At 41.8% G+C, this 20,189-nt stretch overlaps 2 protein-coding genes across 3 annotated transcripts in view; one reads left to right on the top strand and one right to left on the bottom strand.

Moving 5' to 3' along the window:
• LOC139370742 (myotubularin related protein 14) overlaps nucleotides 1-1,713 on the bottom strand; it is a 43,102-nt gene extending 41,389 nt beyond the window's left edge. The window contains exon 1 of one of the 2 annotated variants that reach the window (XM_071110410.1): nucleotides 834-1,713. In XM_071110410.1, coding sequence (XP_070966511.1) covers nucleotides 834-974 — 141 coding nt within the window. In that variant the 5' untranslated portion in view covers nucleotides 975-1,713. The remainder of the gene's footprint in view (nucleotides 1-833) is intronic. The other variant, XM_071110411.1, reaches the window with a different exon arrangement.
• Nucleotides 1,714-19,337: 17,624 nt separating this feature from the next.
• The window catches only part of LOC139369717 (LHFPL tetraspan subfamily member 4a), a 65,857-nt gene continuing 65,005 nt past the window's right edge, over nucleotides 19,338-20,189 (top strand). The window contains exon 1 of the mRNA XM_071108976.1: nucleotides 19,338-19,743. Coding sequence (XP_070965077.1) covers nucleotides 19,338-19,743 — 406 coding nt within the window. The remainder of the gene's footprint in view (nucleotides 19,744-20,189) is intronic.

The following is a 20,189-nucleotide window of genomic DNA, read 5'->3' as shown; positions in this document are numbered from 1 at the left end:
GCTTTCCACCGGGACACTGGGAATTTAGCTTCCAGCAGGACAATTACCTAAAACACATAGCCAAATATACATGGGAGTTGCTTACCAAAAAGACAGGGACTACTTCGAGTAGCCGAGCTACAGTTTTGACTTAAATCTGCCTGAAAACCGATGGCAAGACTTGAAAATGATTGCCTAATAATGCTCAACAACCAATTTGACAGAGCTGGAAGAATTTGGGGTAAATGTTGCACAATCCAGGTGTGGAAAGGCCTTTGAGACTTACTCAGAAAGACTCACTGCTGCCAAAGCTGATTCGAACATGTATTGACTCAGGGATAGGGTGGTATATGTAAATTAGATATTTCTGTATTTAATTTTAATACATTTGTAAAGATTTCTAAAAACATGTTTCCACTTTGTCATTATGGGATATCGTGTGTAGATGGGTGAGAAAAAAATATTTAAAATCAATTGTGAATTAAGCTGTAACACAAAATATGGAGTAAGTCAAGGGGTATGAATACTTTAAGGCACTGCATGGCTGTGTGGGTACACCGACCCTAACCCTATCAAGGTGTGCCTCGATTTAATATTTTGTATTGTTAAAATTATTTCACGCAGAAATTAAATGTATGTTAATTTAGACCGAGAGTCAGGGATCTTAACAAAAAAAACACTACAGAAGACGCCTTCGTCGAGTGACTTGTGTAATGCAATATGAACGGAGAGTCGTGATCGAGAGTTAATGGTAGACCATCTCTGGGAAAATACATAGCTAAAGCTGGGCTATTATGTGACATGCAGAAATTATGATAATATAAAAATATGCATGTTGAGGACAGCTAACTTACCCGTCGGGAGACTTCTTTCGCTCTGTACTGTGTCTTCGAAAACAAATCTATCAAATCCGCTATTTCCTCGCTCTTTCTGCCGGATAACGTTTGTCCGGAGGCCGTTAGGCTCCCAGACACAGACGGGGATGCAGCCATCATCGTTCCGCGACCCACCTTGGGCTCTATCCGAACTCGTCCGCCCTCAAACACCGCAGCACATTGGGAACGGGAAGAGCCACCAGGCCATCCCTTCCCAGCCAGTTTATTTCTGACTGCCCGCTTGAAGGGGCCGGAGCCGGGTATTTTTTCTGAATGCAGGGCACCGCCGGGTTGGAACCCTCTACAAACAAGGGCGTCTAACTAAATATTCCAGGCAAAACTGTTCAGGCAAGAAGGCTGTAGGTAACGTGGCTAACTTAGCCGGAGGTGGATGATTTGGTTGACTAACGTTAGCTAACTTTATCTAGTTAACTTAGCTCATTTTAGAACGTATCCACGCTCCAAGTTAAAACCACCACATTACCAAAAGTTAGTCTTTAAAATTGAATGCAGACGATCACCCAGTTGACTTGTTTGTAGTCCTTGCCCTCATCACGCGTATGTTTGGTGTTGACAGAGTAATACTAACGCTACGAGCTTCAATCATGTAGTCCGGGGGCCTGACTCAGGAAATCTCAAGGACTCCTGGCCTAGTCACGCGTTTCCTCAATGTCACGTCTTAATTTCCGCAAGGCAAAGATGACAGAAAAATATGAACGTTTCCGAAACGATTAATTCCGTAGCTGCAGGGATTCAAATGCGTATTTGTTGTTCTCGATCAAAATCACACGAATGTGCAAGTGTTGAAATGAACTGTCTCAAGGAACAAGTGGTAAACAGGAAATTGAAACCAGCACGTGACCACCATCGCCCCCTGACAATGACGTAAGGCACTCAATTCTTAAACGCTCATTAATTAACAGGCAATTGTCAATTAAAGTGGGACTTTCTTACATAAACCACAGATTTGCAATAAAGTGTGATATTTTAAGTTCATTAAGTCAGGATTCCTATTTGACTCAGCCACGTCTCCGTTTTAGGGGGTAATCAGCATTAATATTGCAGATAGATTGTTGCTTCCATCAACGTAATTGTCTGCATCATTTCCAATCCCCCATATATTTTTGGGGGTCAATATATCTTTCTAAAAACAAACATATACACATACCCATATACATATATGCATAAACATTCATACATATCTGCGGTAGGGTAGCCTAGTGGTTAGAGCGTTGGACTAGTAACCGAAAGGTTGCACGTTCATATTCCCGAGCTGACAAAGTACAAATCTGTCGTTCTGCCCCTGAACAGGCAGTCATTGAATTTGTTCTTAACTGACTTGCCTAGTTAAATAAAGGAAAAATACATATACAATTTTTTTTTTGAATATACCTTTATTATTCCCTGCAAACCCTACCATCCCTCGCCCAATTGGAGTAAACTAATAAACAATATCACTTATGCTTCTACCTTCAAATTATACATACTATACACATTTTACAGACACAATCTATTTTACAATAGTTATATTTTGTTTGGTTATAGTCCTGGCCTTCCTCTATTTTTGATGTCCATCCAGTTTGATTTCTATTTGTAACTGTGCTATTTCACAAAATGTCTGAACCTATATACATTTTACAGACCCAGTATGTTTTACATTTGTTATCTTGTTGTTATTAATCCCACCCTTCAGCTCCATTCAACCCCTTCCCATCTATCTCTTAACACCATCCATTTTGGATTTCCATTTGCCATACATTTTTCAACTGTGCTGTGATGCTTCACAAAATATTGAACCTTTCTATTCTCATTGCTTCTACAGATTGTAAATTAAAGATACACATTTTTGCTAAAATAATTATTATACTATTGATCGATTGACTATAACTTTTCAAATCACCCAGCATTGATATCTGCAGCGTTAGTTCTAGGTAAATGTTGCAATTCTTCAGCCATTCCTGGACCTGTGACCAAAAATGAGCTACATATGGACAGTACCAAAATAAATTATCTAATGACTCCGCCTCCTTGCAGCAAAATCTGCAGAGCTGAGAGGATTGTATCTTCCATATATATATATATAACATTCTATTGGTTGCAAGAATTTTGTATAATAATTTAAATTGAAACATTTTAAGTTTTGAATCCAGTGTCGTTTTGCGTGTCAATTCATAAACCATGTGCCATGGAATCGGTACATTGAAAATCTCTTCCCAACTATTTAGCAATTTATATGGCAGAGCTGTCATTTTTTGGTCCTTAAATTAAACTGGTATATATTTTTATTTATCACAATTTTCTTTAATCATTTTTGGTCTTCAATGCAGGGCTGACAGACAAGTTCCTTACTATTTCCTCCTTCCACTTGCCTCTTCCATTTTTGTGGTAACGCTGCAATTAGTTGGTTGTAACTTTGGGTAGAGCAGACATTTCCATATGTCTGTGTTAGCTGCATGTGTGACATAATTCCACCAGTCCTATTTATGATATCATTTACAAAGATTTTTACCTTTTTTAAATTTGATCAAAAAATATGTTTTTTAATCAATTAGTATATTTGAGTTTAACAACAATATTTGTTGTATTATTTGTTCTGTCTTTTCAGGTGGATTAAACTGAAATTGCAACCAACTTTCTAAGGCTTGTTTAAAAAATAATGACATTATTTTTCAAATAAGTAGTAATAATAGTGAGCAGCTGTAATCTGAATAAAGGGAAAAAGGCCATTCTTGAGCATGGGGTGAGACATTCTTACTAATTTACTAGAAAACCATTTACAAATTACACTAAAGTGTCACTTGGACATTTCCTACTTTAAAAAAATATATATATTTTACTCCTTTTTCTCCCCAATTTTGTGGTATCCAATTGTCTCATCGCTACAACTCCCGTACGGGCTCGGGAGAGACTAAGGTTGAAAGTCATGCGTCCTCCGATACACAACCCAACCAAGCCGCACTGCTTCTTAACACAGCGCCATCCAACCCGGAAGCCAGCCACACCAATGTGTCGGAGGAAACACCGTGCACCTGGCAACCTTGGTTAGCGCGCACTGCACCGGGCCCGCCACAGGAGTCGCTGGTGCGCGATCAGACAAGGATTTCCCTACCGGCCAAACCCTCCCTAACCCGGACAACGCTAGGCCAATTGTGCGTCGACCCACGAAGCCTGGGCGCGAACCCAGATTCTCTGGTGGCACAGCTGGCGCTGCAGTACAGCGCCCTTAGCCACTGCGCCACCCGGGAGGCCCGGTGGACATTTCCTACTTTTTGAAAGAAAAACAAGTTTTTTGTCCATTAAAATAACATTAAATTGATCAGCGATACAGTATAGACATTGTTAATGTTGTAAAAATCGCTGGAAACTGCTGATTTTTAATGGAATATCTACATAGGCGTTCAGAGGCCCATTATCAGCATCCATCACTCCTGTCTTCCAATGGCACGTTGTGTTAGCTAATCTAAGTTTATAATTTGAAAATGATAATTGATCATTAGAAAACCATTATGCAATTATGTTAGTGTTATGTTTATGTTAATTATGTTAACGGATGTGAAACGGCTAGCTTAGTTAGCGGTGCGCGCTAAATAGCGTTTCAATCAGTGACGTCACTTGCTCTGAGACCTTGAAGTAGTAGTTCCCCTTGCTCTGCAAGGGCCGCGGCTTTTGTGGAGCGATGGGTAACGATGCTTCGTGGGTGACTGTTGTTGATGTGTGCAGAGGGTCCCTGGTTCGCGCCCGGGTATGGGCGAGGGGACGGTCTAAAGTTAGACCGTCCCCTTGTTCTGAGAAATGAAGGCTATTCCATGTGAGAAATTTCCAAGAAACTGAAGATCTCGTACAAGGCTGTGTACTACTTCCTTCACAGAACAGCGCAAACTAACCAGAAAAGAAAGAGGAGTGGGAGGCCCTGGTACACAACTGAGCAAGAGGACAAGTATATTAGAGTGTCTAGTATGAGAATCAGACGCCTCTCAAGTCCTCAACTGGCAGCTTCATTAAATAGTACCCGCAAAACACCAGTCTCAACGTCAACAGTGAAGAAGCGACTTCAGGATGCTGGCCTTCTAGGCAGAGTTGCAAAGAAAAAGCTATTTCTCTGACTGGCCAATAAAAATAAAAAATTAAGATAGGCAAAGAACACAGACACTGGACGGAGGAACTCTGCCCAGAAGGCCAGCATGCCGGAGTTCCTCTTCACTGTTGACCTTGAGACTGGTGTTTTGCGAACTGAAAATAGTTGTGCAGCGACCTGACAAAGCTTGAGAGGATTTGCAGAAAATAATGGGAGAAACTCCCCAAATACTGGTGTGCCAAGCTTGTAGCGTCATACCCAAGAAGACTCAAGGCTGTAATCGCTGCCAAAGGTGCTTCAACAAAGTACAGAGTGAAGGGTCTGAATACTTACGTAAATGTGATACTTCTGTTTTTTACTTGTAATAAATCAGCAAATATTCTAAAAGACAGTTTTTGCTTTGTCATTATGGGGTATTGTGTGTAGATTGATGAGGATTTTTTTTTAAATCCATTTTTAGAATAAGGCTGTAATGTAACAAAATGTGGGAAAAGGGAAGGAGTTTGAATACTTTCAGAATGCACTGTATACATAGAAATATCAATAGAAAACAGGTCAAATGAAACAAAGTGCAGCTAGTTTGCAGTCTTACTAGCTCATTGTTATGGATGTCTCCAAATAAATGTCACTAGAAAACAGTTTAAACAAATGCAAATGAAGCTACTTTGTTGTTATTCTGGCTGCACTGTTTGAAGTGACTAAGTTAGCCGTAGTTGGCTAGCTAGCAAGCAAGGGATAAGAACATTATAAGCCAGTATGACAATAGAACATTTAGAACGAACGACTGGGTCACGTCCATGGATATAGAGCAAAAAGAATTAACGACTGGGTCACATCTATGGCAACTGAACCGAAAGAAGGAACGACCAACCGGATTGGCTAGCAACCCTAGATTTGTGTTGGGACAATATCTTGTGGAAGGATGAAAAAGTATGAATAAATTAATAAAAATAACTTTATTAATGAAAATATGTAAATCCTTATTTGAAAAGTTATAATGCCCTCGAAGTCGGTGTTTGGAGGGCACATTGGCACGTGAGACCTGTGAAACATAGTGTAGATGTCTAAGCATGGTTCAAATTTGGTCCGATCCGGACCAAATCTAAACCAATCATATACACATACAGTAACAGTTAAAAGTTTGGACACACCTAATCATTCAAGGGTTTTTCTTTATTTTTACTATTTTCTACATTGTAGAATAATACTGAAGACATCAAAGCTATGAAATAACACATATGGAATCATGTAGTAACCAAAAAAGGTTTAAACAAATCAAAATATATTTTATATTTTATATTCTTCAAAGTAGCCACCCTTTGCCTTGATCACAGCTTTGCACACTCTTGGCATTCTCTTAACCAGCTTCACCTGGAATGTTTTTCCAACCGTCTTGAATGAGTTCCCACATATGCTGAGCACTTGTTGGCTGCTTTTCCTTCAGTCTGCAGTCCAACCCATCTCAAACCATCTCAATTGGGTTGAGGTCGGGTGATTGTGGAGGCCAGGTCATCTGATGCAGCACTCCATCACTCTCCTTCTTGGTCAAATAGCCCTTACACACCCTGGAGGTGTGTTGGGTCATTGTCCTGTTGAAAAACAAATGATAGCCCCACTAAGCGCAACCAGATGGGATGTCATTTTGCTGAAGAATGCTGCGGTAGCCATGCTTGTTAAGTGTGCCTAGACTTCTAAATAAATCACTAACAGTGTCCCCAGCAAAGCACCCCCACACTATCACACCTCCTCCTCCATACTTCACAGTGGGATCCACACATGCAGAGATCATCTGTTCACCTATTCTGCGTCTCACAAAGACACAGCGGTTGGAACCAAAAATCTATAATTTGGACTTATCAGACCAAAGGACAGATTTCCACCGGTCTAATGTCCATTGCTCGTGTTTCTTGGCCCAATCAAGTCTCTTCTTCTTATTGGTGTCCTTTAATAGTGGTTTCTTTGCTGCAATTTGACCAAGAAGGCCTTATTCATGCAGTCTCCTCTGAACAGTTGATGTTGAGATGTGTCTGTTACTTGAACTCTGTGAAAAACATATTTGGGTTGCAATTTCTGAGCCTGGAAACTCTAATGAACTTATCCTCTGCAACAAAGGCAACTCCGGGTCTTCCTTTCCTGTGGTGGTCTTCATGTGAGCCAGTTTCATCATAGCGCTTGATGGTTTTTGCAACTGCACTTGAAGAAACTTTCAAAGTTCTTGAAATTTTCCGATTGACTGACCTTCATGTCTTAAAGTAATGATGGTCTGTCATTTTTCTTTGCTTATCTGAGCTGTTCTTGGTCTTTTACCAAATAGGGCAATCTTCTGTATACCACCCCTACCTTGTCACAACACATCTGACCGGACCAAATCTGAAGCAATTATAGAAGTCTATGTTTGGGCCGCACCAAAACAAATGACACAGGAAAGATGTCCGTTCAGGACCGGAAAACGACTTTGAATAGGTGTTGCGTCTGTCCGTGCTTACTGGGGTATAAATTGCTTTCCTTATTGCCAAGGCAAACAGAAAGCCAAATATGGTGTGGTATGAATGAAGGTGCATTGCATATGTTTACTGAAATAAATATACAGTTGAAGTCGGACGTTTACATACACCTTAGCCAAATACAATTAAACTCTGTTTATCACAATTCCTGACACTTAATCCTAGTAAAAATTCCCTGTTTTAGGTCAGTTAGAATCACCACTTTATTCTAAGAATGTGAAATGTCAGAATAATAGTAGAGAATTATTTCTTTCAGTTGTTATTTCTTTCATCACATTCCCAGTGTGTCAGAAGTTTACATACACTCAATTAGTATTTGGTAGTGAAATAATCTGTCTAAACAATTGTTGGGATTATTACTTGTGTCATGCACAAAGTAGATGTCCTAACTGACTTGCCAAAACTGTCATTTGTTAACAAGAGATATGTGGAGTGGTTGAAAAACTAGTTTTAATGACTCCAACCTAAGTGTATGTAAACTTCCAACTTCAACTGTATGTTTCAGAGGTGAATGAATGAAAAATCGCTCTATAGTTTATAGCCAAACCGTTAAACAACACAATATCGACCATTCGTGCGTTTCTGAAATATTCTATTCACCCATTGGCAGATTCTGTACTTCCATAAAAAAAAATTTACTGGTTCCGGGGGACTTTCAGACGAGTCCTGTGGGCGTCCTAAAGCAAAACATATATGTGTCTGTGAGAGTTCCATCTTTCCATAGAGGGGTAGTTTGTAGGCCAAAACGTTCGGACTCCACAGACAATTTCGTGGGAAGACCGATTTTTGAGATGTCTCATGGTCTGACAAACACCTCTCTTTGTTAAGCGTGTGTAGCGGAGGCGAAGTCAGGTGCAGGAGAGCAGAGTGTAGCAAACAGGCGCACTTTAATTCCGTTCCAAATTGACAGCACAATAAATACATACAGGTGCCAAAACCACGGAAACAACAAAAGTAATGCGCCTGACAAACCACATAACAATAAACAGTTACACACAAAGACATGATGGGAAACAGAGGGCTAAATACATGTAGGTTGATTAGGGAAGGAAAACCAGGTGTATATGGGACAAGACAAAACAAATGGACATATGAAAAATGGAGAGGCGATGGCTAGAAAGCCGGTGACGTCGATCGCCGAACGCCGCCCGAACAAGGAGAGGAGCCGACTTTGGCGGAAGTCGTGACACTCTGGCTCTGTCACCTTTCACCGCAGATGAGGAAGTGTTACACAGGGGGATGTTTATTTAAATTTTTATACTAATTAGATTAGATTGCCCGTTTTAAGCCATTCAATGGTTCTTTGCACTTCAGAAAAGTTTTTTCTCTCTTTTTAGTGATAATTAAAATGTAAGGCGGCTCATTAAAATACGATGAGTGAGAGTGTCATTCCAGTTTATGTAAAGTTTATGTAATCTGTTGTGTTATACCATTACTTTTTAAATATGACGATGACCAGCAGGGGTGTAACTTTGGTTTTAGAACCTGGCTGTGGGTCTGGGGGTTTTCCCTTATAATTTTTGGGGGCATCTAAAGCTAATTTCCTTCATTTCTACACAATATAATATGACCCTTTTGATGAGCAAGAAAGTTATAGACACACAAATATCATACCCGCCCAAAAAATGATTGTGATGCTGAGAGGTTAGCATGTCTTGGGGGTATGATATTTGTGCATCTATCTTTCTTACTCATCATCATTCACACTTCATTCAGGATTATCCATAATCATTGTAGCATCCAAATCAATGTAGAAGTGTTTAGAAACATATTCTATTCTTATTTACAATAAGGACTCTGAAATTACACAATACATTATTTACCATTCATTTCTATTGAGCAAAAAATGATCTGAAACACAACCAAAACAAACAGAAAACGTATCCAACAAATTTGTAGATTCACAAGCTTGATGTAGTCATTGCGTGCTATGAGTGTCAGACTAAATACTTAACTTTTTACTACTTTAATACACATACAAGGGAATTTGTCCTAATACTTTTGCTCCCCTAAAATGGGGGTCTATGTACAAGTGCTGTAATTTCTAAACAGTTCACCCGATATGGATGAAAATTCCCTCAAATTAAAGCTGACAGTCTGCACTTTAACTTCACAGTCATTGTTTGATTTCAAACTTTTGGAGTATAGAGCCAAAAGAAAAAAAAAATGATTCACTGTCCTAATATTTACGGAGGATTCAGCGTTCATACCCAACACACCCCACTCAGCTTTAGAATCTTAGTAAAACATTCGTTATTGGTTTCGAGTCTGTTAGGCCAAGACCAGAGTGACAACCAACTCTATGGCAGAACCTAGGGCCAGGACTGAGCAGCCCAGCAGCTAGGGATTGCCTACAGTGCCTTGCGAAAGTATTCGGCCCCCTTGAACTTTGCGACCTTTTGCCACATTTCATGCTTCAAACATAAAGATATAAAACTGTATTTTTTTGTGAAGAATCAACAACAAGTGGGACACAATCATGAAGTGGAACGACATTTATTGGATATTTCAAACTTTTTTAACAAATCAAAAACTGAAAAATTGGGCGTGCAAAATTATTCAGCCCCCTCCATCCATCTTCCCATCAATTTTAACCATCTTCCCTGTCCCAGCTGAAGAAAAGCAGGCCCAAACCATGATGCTGCCACCACCATGTTTGACAGTGGGGATGGTGTGTTCAGGGTGATGAGCTGTGTTGCTTTTACGCCAAACATAACGTTTTGCATTGTTGCCAAAAAGTTACATTTTGGTTTCATCTGACCAGAGCACCTTCTTCCACATGTTTGGTGTGTCTCCCAGGTGGCTTGTGGCAAACTTTAAACGACACTTTTTATGGATATCTTTAAGAAATGGCTTTCTTCTTGCCACTCTTCCATAAAGGCCAGATTTGTGCAATATACGACTGATTGTTGTCCTATGGACAGAGTCTCCCACCTCAGCTGTAGATCTCTGCAGTTCATCCAGAGTGATCATGGGCCTCTTGGCTGCATCTCTGATCAGTCTTCTCCTTGTATGAGCTGAAAGTTTAGAGGGACGGCCAGGTCTTGGTAGATTTGCAGTGGTCTGATACTCCTTCCATTTCAATATTATTGCTTGCACAGTGCTCCTTGGGATGTTTAAAGCTTGGGAAATCTTTTTGTATCCAAATCCGGCTTTAAACTTCTTCACAACAGTATCTCGGACCTGCCTGGTGTGTTCCTTGTTCTTCATGATGCTCTCTGCGCTTTTGACGGACCTCTGAGACTATCACAGTGCAGGTGCATTTATACAGAGACTTGATTACACACAGGTGGATTGTATTTATCATCATTAGTCATTTAGGTCAACATTGGATCATTCAGAGATCCTCACTGAACTTCTGGAGAGAGTTTGCTGCACTGAAAGTAAAGGGGCTGAATAATTTTGCACGCCCAATTTTTCAGTTTTTGATTTGTTAAAAAAGTTTGACATATCCAATAAATGTCGTTCCACTTCATGATTGTGTCCCACTTGTTGTTGATTCTTCACAAAAAAAATACAGTTTTATATCTTTATGTTTGAAACCTGAAATGTGGCAAAAGTTCGCAAAGTTCAAGGGGGCCGAATACTTTCGCAAGGCACTGTAAATAGGTATCTCCCCTAACGTGGACATGTTTTCAATACAGGTCTCCTTTTGTCGTATAGTATTCCATATAAGGCATCCAGACCTTATGGAAGTTGTACAGTATACCCTTAATCTTGTAATAAATCAAATCTAGTGATACATAACTTGACATTTCTGCCATCCATTGTAACGTTGTGGGAGGATAAATGGCAATGCTAGGTTACACAGTTTCTTCTGATAAGAGTCTTCAGTATCAACATTTCCACGCAAACAAAAACAAGGAGAAGGGTGAATCTGTAAACATGCTGAGATAAAAGAACATACTCTTTGCCAGAATGCAGCCAGCCTTCACAAGAGCATAACATATGCAAATAGATCCCCTTTTTGTGTTTTACACCTCCAGCAGTGGAATAACATTTCTGAATGCATTATATTCATGTTCACTGGCATATAGTACGTTCTATGGATGGTCTTAAACTGCTGTAATTTATGTCTGTGATTATATGAACATGACTCGGCATTCAAGCATATCTGTATCCATTCATCATCATCAATGGTGTCTCCCAGGTCTTCCTCACATTTTTGTTTGACATATTTTGTGTCATGGGGAAAAACCTTTATCAACCCTTGATACAGTTTGGAAATCAACTTTAGAGGTTTGTCAGACTGTCTTAAAATAGTTTAAATCTTTGAAGCTTCTGGCTTGTCCAGTGTTTGCTGCACAGAGAGAATAAAGTGTTGTATCTGCAAAAGTTCACGTCAGCGCCGTCACAGATTGGTCTTCCCTTGTTGCCTGACCCTGGCCTGCTGAGACCCGTCACCATCTGATCCTTCTCAGATGAAGCATGACAAAGAATTACCTTGGTGTACATTAGTACATTATATTATCCAAGAATAGAATCAATGGTTCAATAATTGAAACAAGCATTATTCCCAGATCCCAGACTGTAGCCTACCCATCAACTCAAGATTGGAACTTTGCATCATTTCACTGGTTGTTATAATATATAGCAAAATTCACCTGAGCTCTGTAGACTGGTCTTCCCTGACTGTCTGATCTGCTGGGACAACTGTCCCCATCTGATCCTGCTAAGGCATGATGAGCATAGTGTTGTGGACTGACTGCACCATGACAGTGAAGCCTGTAGAGCTGTTTATACCATGTCAGTGGGAAAGTAGGGAAATAGCTTGGGAAACTGACAGATCAACAACATTACATTGCTGTACTGGCTAATAAAAACTCACATTGTGCTGGTTTCATCGTTTTATTGGGGTCTAGAGGGAGGCAAAATTAATAGCTAAAGTTAGTGAAAACTAGCCAAGTTAATTTACTTCTGTTGAAATGGGACAAAACAAAGGCTTCAAAACATTTCCATACACACAACAGCTGTTAGATACTGCTACCTGACAGATAGCTAAAGGCTAGAGCTGAACTGGCTGTGGTAGCTACTAGCTAGCTAGTTCATTCACTTCAGACAGAACTTCAGTCGAGAGGTGATTAAACATGTAATGCATTATCTAATGTTACAGGTCAGTTACATGTCATTTTGTGAAAATGGCGCCGGAGGAGATGGCCGCCGTTTTATGGTCTCCTAACCAATTGTGCTATTATGTGGTTTTTTTTGCGATATTTGTCAATTATTTTGTACATAATGTTTCTGCAACTGTATCTTACAGAAGAAAAGAGCTTCTGGATATCAGGACAGCGATCACTCACCTGAGATTAGACAAAAATGTATTCAACAACAACAACAACAACAAGCAGGACTCAAACGATATTCTCCAAACACCCCACAGGGCAGACATCCCAATTATTTGCAAAAGGAAGCGACGCAGAGGACAAAGAGCCGGATGCCTCGTCCAGACCCGCAGAAGGCAACTAGGAAAGCAGCCGCTACCGTCAATATTACTCACCACCGTGAAATCATTGGAAAATAAACTAGACAAGGTAAGATCACAAATAAAATATATCCTACCAATGCGACATCAAAAACTGTAATATCCTATGCTTCAAGGAATCGTGGCTGAATGACGACATGGATATTCAGCTGGCGGGAGACATGCTGCACCGGCAGGATAGAACAGCAGACTAAGACGAGGGGGAGGTCTGTGCATATTTGTGAATAACAGCTGGTGCACAAAATCTAAGGAAGTCTCTAGATTTTGCTCGTATATTGTGATAAACTGCAGGCCACACTACTTGCCTAGAGAGTTCTCAGCTATACTTTTCGTGGCTGTTTATTTACCACCACAGACAGATGCTGGCACTAAGACCACACTCAGTAAGCTGTATAAGGAAATAAGCAAACAGGAAACCACTTACCCAGAGGCGGCGCTCCTAGTGGCCGGAGACTTTAATGCAGGGAAACTTAAATCAGTTCTACCAAATCTCTATCAAATCTCCATCTCTATGTTAAATGTGCAACCAGAGGGGGAAAAAATCTAGATCACCTGTACTCCACACACAGAGACGCGTACAAAGCTCTCCCTCGCCCTCCATTTGGTAAATCCGACCACAACTCTATCCTCCTGACGACCGGGCCCAATACCTGATTCCTGCTTACAAGCAAAACATTAAAGCAGGAAGCACCAGTGACTCGGTCTATTAAACAAATGGTCAGATGAAGCAGATGCTAAACTACAGGACTGCTTTGCTATCACAGACTGGAACATGTTCCGGGATTCTTCCGATGACATTGAGGAATACACCACATCAGTCACTGGCTTTATCAATAAGTGCATTGAGGACGTCGTCCCCACAGTGACTGTACGTACATACCCCAACCAGAAGCCATGGATTACAGGCAACATTCGCACTGAGCTAAAGGGTAGAGCTGCCACTTTCAAGGTGCGGAACTCTAACCCGGAAGCTTACAAGAAATCCGGCTATGCCCTGCTACGAACCATCAAACAGGCTGATGTCAATACAGGTCTAAGATTGAATTGTACTACACTGGCTCCGACACTCGTCAGATGTGGCAGGGCTTGCAAACTATTACAGACTACAAAGGGAAGCACAGCCGCGAGCTGCCCAGTGACACGAACCTACCAGATGAGCAAATCACTTCTATGCTCGCTTTGAGGCAAGCAACACTGATGCATGCATGAGAGCATCAGCTGTTCCGGACAACTGTGTGATCACGCTCTCCGTAGCCGACGTGACTAAGACCTTGAAAACAGATACACAAGGCTGCAGGGCCAAACGGATTACCAGGACGTGTGCTCCGGGCATGTGCTGACCAACTGGCAGGTGTCTTCACTGACATTTTCAACATGATTGAGTCTGCAATACCAACATGCTTCAAGCAGACCACCATAGTCCCTGTGCCTAAGAACACAAAGGCAACCTGCCTAAATGACTACAGACCCGTAGCACTCACATCCGTAGCCATGAAGTGCTTTGAGAGGCTGGTAATGGCTCACATCAACACCATTATCCCAGAGACCCTAGACCCACTTAATTTGCATACCGCCCAAACAGATCCACAGATGATGCCATCTCTATTGCACTCCACACTGCCCTTTCCCACCTGGACAAAAGGAACACCTATGTGAGAATACTGCCTGACAGGCCGCCCCCAGGTGGTGAGGGTAGGTAGCAACACATCTGCCACTGAAAATTGCTGTTCACAAATGCTCTCCATCCAACCTCACTGAGCTCGAGCTGTTTTGCAAGGAGGAATGGGAAAAAATGTCAGTCTCTCGATGTGCAAAACTGATAGAGACATACCCCAAGCGACTTACAGCTGTAATTGCAGCAAAAGGTGGCGCTACAAAGTATTAACTTAAATAAATGTCATTCCACTTCATGATTGTGTCCCACTTGTTGTTGATTCTTCACAAAAAAATACAGTTTTATATCTTTATGTTTGAAGCCTGAAATGTGGCAAAAGGTCGCAAAGTTCAAGGGGGCCGAATACTTTCGCAAGGCACTGTATATGCATAGTCACTTTAACTATACATTCATGTACATACTAACTAAATTCGCCCGACCAACCAGTGCTCCCGCACATTGGCTAACCCGGGCTATCTACATTGTGTCCCACCACCAGCCAACCCCTCTTTTTACGCTTCTGCTACTCTCTGTTCATCATATATGCATAGTCACTTTAACGATACCTACATGTACATAATACCTTAATAAGCCTGACTAATAGGTGTCTGTATATAGCCTTGCTACTCTTTTTTCAAATGTATTTTTACTGTTGTTTTATTTCTTTATTTTTTCTTTGCACCATTGGTTAGAGCCTGTAAGTAAGCATTTCACTGTAAGGTCTTCGGCACACGTGACAAATAAACTTTGATTTGATTTGATTTGAGTTACACTACTAACTCAGCTCTTAAATACATTTTTTTCTGTCAAACAGTAGTTACCTTGCCAGCAACATCAGTCAAATAAATAGTAGCCAGTTTCTGCTCTGTTTGGTTTACAACTTGGAGAAAAAGCACACACTCTGTGGTGTCCACGGGGGTCCTAAATCCAACCTGCTTAAAACCACCAAACAGCCTACCTGACTACTGTGAGGCATGCACATGGTCCTACAGCACACCTTTGCCGCGTTTTGTATCAAAGTGCAATGAGAAAACTGGGGGGGACAAAAATGCAATTTGAGAATATCAGGGGTTTATGTCCCCCCGTCCCCAGTGAAAGTTGCACCCCTGATGGCCAGTGACGGTGTCTTGTATGCATAGCTACAAGAAGATGTTTTGAATAAGAGGTGCTGACACAGGCATTTGCAGGCTAACAATAAAATACATTTCCTAATGTGGTGAGTAGCCTAAGCATAGGACAAGATTGGGCAATGGTAGTCACTGCAGCCTTTGTTAATTTAACTCATGACTGTTTGCAAAACAAATAGACCGATGTGAATAAAGCGCACATTGCTTTCTACTGCATAACTACTATAAACACAACAACGTGTGTGTATGTGAGAAAGAGAAAACAAGAGGGGTGCCTATTAAAACAGCACAAATGGACAGCTTTGCGATCCATTTTGGAGAAAAGTGCTCAACCCAATCCAGCACCGGCAGGTGGAAAGCGTCACTCGCTGGGCAGCACCCAACACTGTTCTGCTTGCTGGACTGGTGGGCTAGTACGCCTATGTGTTTGACATGGGCAGGAGCAGGCCTCCGACCCCGAAGGCGAGAGAATGCCCTATTCCTTGCTTGATATGGTTCCCATTCCTTTTTCGACAAATTTCGATTGGTAAACTAATAGAAAATATACATGGAAGACTATTGCAGGCTGCGCTCCAGATAACTTGATATCCAACACAAGGGGGAGAGAGGAGAAGCGGGAGAGAGAAAGGGGAGATGGAAAGAAAGGGAGAGAGACCGAACTCAACTCAAACTCAAACTAACTCCAACCCCCCACAATTGAACATATAAGAGCATATCATGAGTGCACCGCTTACAAAACAGATCTGAGAGCTCGTTGTGCAGAATGGGGCCCATATATAAATATCCCATTATCATTTATATCAATAATGATGCTGAAAAAGAGTTTAATTGTTTTTTATTGCAACACAAACTCTTACACCTCTTCTGCAATTGTACTATTTCACCACCAGGGTGAATGGTGAAAATAGCCCACAGTAGGGGTGCACCCCTACTTCCTGCGGCTATGATTGTGTGGCATTGTGTCAACTGAGAACCAGGGGTGGGGGAAATGCTGCCTTCGCAAGAAGCCTCCAAGATTTACCATGATAACTACATGAATTTGCGGGCCATTGGGGTTCTGTGGGCTATTTTCACCATATGTTTGGCCATTATTAACGTGGTGGTGTTCATTCAGCCCTACTGGATTGGGGACAGCGTGAACACCCCACACGCCGGCTACTTCGGATTTTCCACTACTGCGTGGGCACTGGGAACTCCAACCGGGAGCTCACCTGCCAAGGAATCTTCGCCGAATTGAGCAGCATCCCTTCGAGCGCATTTAAAGCAGCAACCTTCTTTGTGTTGCTGTCCATGGCGCTGATCTTGGGATGCATCGCCTGCTTCATCCTCTTCTTCTTCTGCAACACCGCCACTGTCTACAAGACCTTCGCTTGGATGCAGCTGCTATGTGGTAAAATATTGGCGCTTGGGTTGCAACCACCACGGATGGGGAAATTAATGCATTCTGCTGCATCTCCAACATCCTGCGGCTATGCTTGTATGGCATTGTGTTAGTTGAGAACTGTTGTCTAAATCAGTGGTTCTCAATTCTCTCCTTACGGACCCAAGCCATTCCAGAGCAAGCACACCTGATTAAACTCCTCAATTAACACAATGTATGGAATTTTAACAATATAATATGACTGACGAGGAAAAATAACCCTGTATGGTTCTTCAAAAGGTTATTTGTAGAACTTTTGAGATTAAGAAATGTTCTTAATAGAGCCATTCTCAATAAAGGTTCTATAAATAACCATTAAAAATAGTTCCTTATAGCACCATAAGGGTTCTTTATCGAACCTACAAAAAAGGACTATTTACTGAATAAAAATATAAACGCAACAAGCAACAATCTCAACAATTTTACTGAGTTTCAGTTAATATAAGGAAATCAGTCAATTGAAATAAATTAATTGGGCCCTAATCTATGGATTTCACCCACTGGAGAGTCAGGCCCAGCCAATCAGAATACGTTTTTCCCCACAAAAGGTCTTTATTACTGACAGAAACACTCCTCTGTTTCATCAGCTGTTCGGGTGGCCGGTCTCAGACAATCCTGCAGGTGAAGAAACCGGATGTAGAGATCCTGGGCTGGCGTGGTTTTGAGGTCGGTTGGACGTACTGCCAAATTCTCTAAAACGACGTTGGATGTGGCTTATGTTAGGTAAATTAACATTCAATTCTCCGTCAACAGCTCTGGTGGTCATTCCTGCAATCACCACGCCAATTGTATGCTCCCTCAAAACTGCACATTTTAGAGTGGCCTTTTATTGTCCCCAGCACAAGGTGCATTTGTGTAATGATCATGCTGTTTAATCAGCTTCTTGATATGCCACACATGTCAGGTGGATGGAATATCTTGGCAAAGGAGAAATGCTCACTAACAGGGATGTAAACACATTTGTGCACACAATTTGAGAGAAATAATATTTTTGTGCATACGGAACATTTCTGGGATCTTTTATTTCAGCTCATGACACATGGGACCAACACCCTACATGTTGCGTTCATATTTTGTTCAGTATATATAGCACCAAAAAGGGATCCCCTATGGTTAAAAGCATTTATAACCCTTATTTGGCACTATATGTAACCATTTGTTTTTAGTGTGCAGGATGCAATGTGGTTAGAAAATTAACCAACTTGACGTTGCCTTTAAATCATTGCCATGTTTAAACACCTATTCATTATTTTGTCAATGGATAAGTAGCCCAGCAGGTTTTGTTTAGCCCTGTAAATCCCCGTAGCATAGCCTATACATCCATGCACCATTTTACAATTATTTTCTCTGTAGGCTATACATCAACTTGTGTTTGGTTGGGATTTGAGAATTACCGGTGAGGTATGGGCACTGGAGGCGTTCGCATTTCTGCAATATTCAAACGTGTGCGCGCCATCATCGACAACCCTCAACATCCCCCGGTGAGCGTGATCGCGCGGAGAAGAGAGGCGGCGGAGAGAGAGAGAGGGAAAACCAGGAGATAGTATTAAAACCCACGACCATGGGGTCTTGTATGTACAGTGGTGATACGACTAAAGCCCATCTTTTCTCGTCTTCATTCTTCAAAGGACAAATATCGGTATCTTTTTCCGGCTGTATGTAACAACATGACAGGCGTTTGCAACGAATGCTCCCGTTTTCCTTACATCTCAATTCGTTCGCGGAAGATTCATCAGTGGGGCTCGGCAGCGCTGCTTGTCTCTCATTTGAACCGTTCGGTCTAATGGGAGTCGTATAGCTTCATTATTAACACTCTGACGGTGGTGGTGAATGGCAAATAATGCGTCTAATCCAGTTTTTCCAAGACCATTGTTTTGTGCAATGTGAGCTTGATCGACTCTGCTGTGTCGTTACGTGTTGAGAGGAGGGAGAATCTTCCCCATCCTTGTTGAATCACGCTTTGGGCTTAACGCTTCGGTCTTCCGTCATTTGGAAACCATTTGGATGTGATACTAAATAAAGCCAGAAACCTGGACCTGGACCTGGGGAGACAGTGGGCCTGGGGAGACAGTGCAGACCTTTCTGTAATTTGTATAAAAACATTTTTATCTCCATATTTTAGAGACCCCGGAGTGTGCATATCAAAAGCGTAGCTGAGGGACCATTGAAGAAGAAAGGGGGGAGACGAGGAGATTACGAGGTAACGCCAGGGGTGGGGAAAATGCTGCCTTCGCAAGAAGCCTCCAAGATTTACCATGACAACTACATGCGGAATTCACGGGCCATTGGGGTTCTGTGGGCTATTTTCACCATATGTTTGGCCATTATTAACGTGGTGGTGTTCATTCAGCCCTACTGGATTGGGGACAGCGTGAACACCCCACACGCCGGCTACTTCGGCTTGTTCCACTACTGCGTGGGCACTGGGAACTCCAACCGGGAGCTCACCTGCCAAGGAACCTTCGCCGAATTCAGCAGCATCCCTTCGAGCGCATTTAAAGCGGCAACCTTCTTCGTGTTGCTGTCCATGGTGCTGATATTGGGATGCATCTCCTGCTTCATCCTCTTCTTCTTCTGCAACACCGCCACTGTCTACAAGACCTGCGCTTGGATGCAGCTGTTATGTGGTAAGATATTGGCGTTTGGGTAGCAACCCCCATGGATGGAGCAAAGCATGTATTCTGCTCACAAACATTGAGGGGTCCATTACTTTCCTCGCTGTTCAACAACACCTGGGTGTGCTGTTGTAGCCTACTGTGTGTGTGTGTGGTCTTGTTTTACTGGGTACCGGAAATCCCCAAAAGTCCCCACAAGGATAGTAAAACAAGGAAAATTCTCTCTCATGGGGACATTTCCCGAAATCCCTACGAGGACAAAGGCTATTTTAAGATTAGGGGTTAGGTTTGGGGTTAGGGTTACAATTAGAGTGAGGATTACAATTATGGTTAGACATTGTGGTTGGGGGTTAGGATTAGGGTAAAGGATAAGGTTAGGGGAAATAGGATTTTCAATGGAAAGTAAAACATATGGCTTGTGGGCTGTGTGTGTGAGAGAGAGAGCGAGAGAGAGAGAG

The sequence above is a fragment of the Oncorhynchus clarkii genome, chromosome 17 (genome assembly GCF_045791955.1).
Source record: "Oncorhynchus clarkii lewisi isolate Uvic-CL-2024 chromosome 17, UVic_Ocla_1.0, whole genome shotgun sequence".
NCBI lineage: Eukaryota > Metazoa > Chordata > Actinopteri > Salmoniformes > Salmonidae > Oncorhynchus > Oncorhynchus clarkii.
The sequence above is the reverse complement of the archived record's forward strand: the minus strand, read 5'-3'. Positions and strand labels throughout refer to the sequence as shown.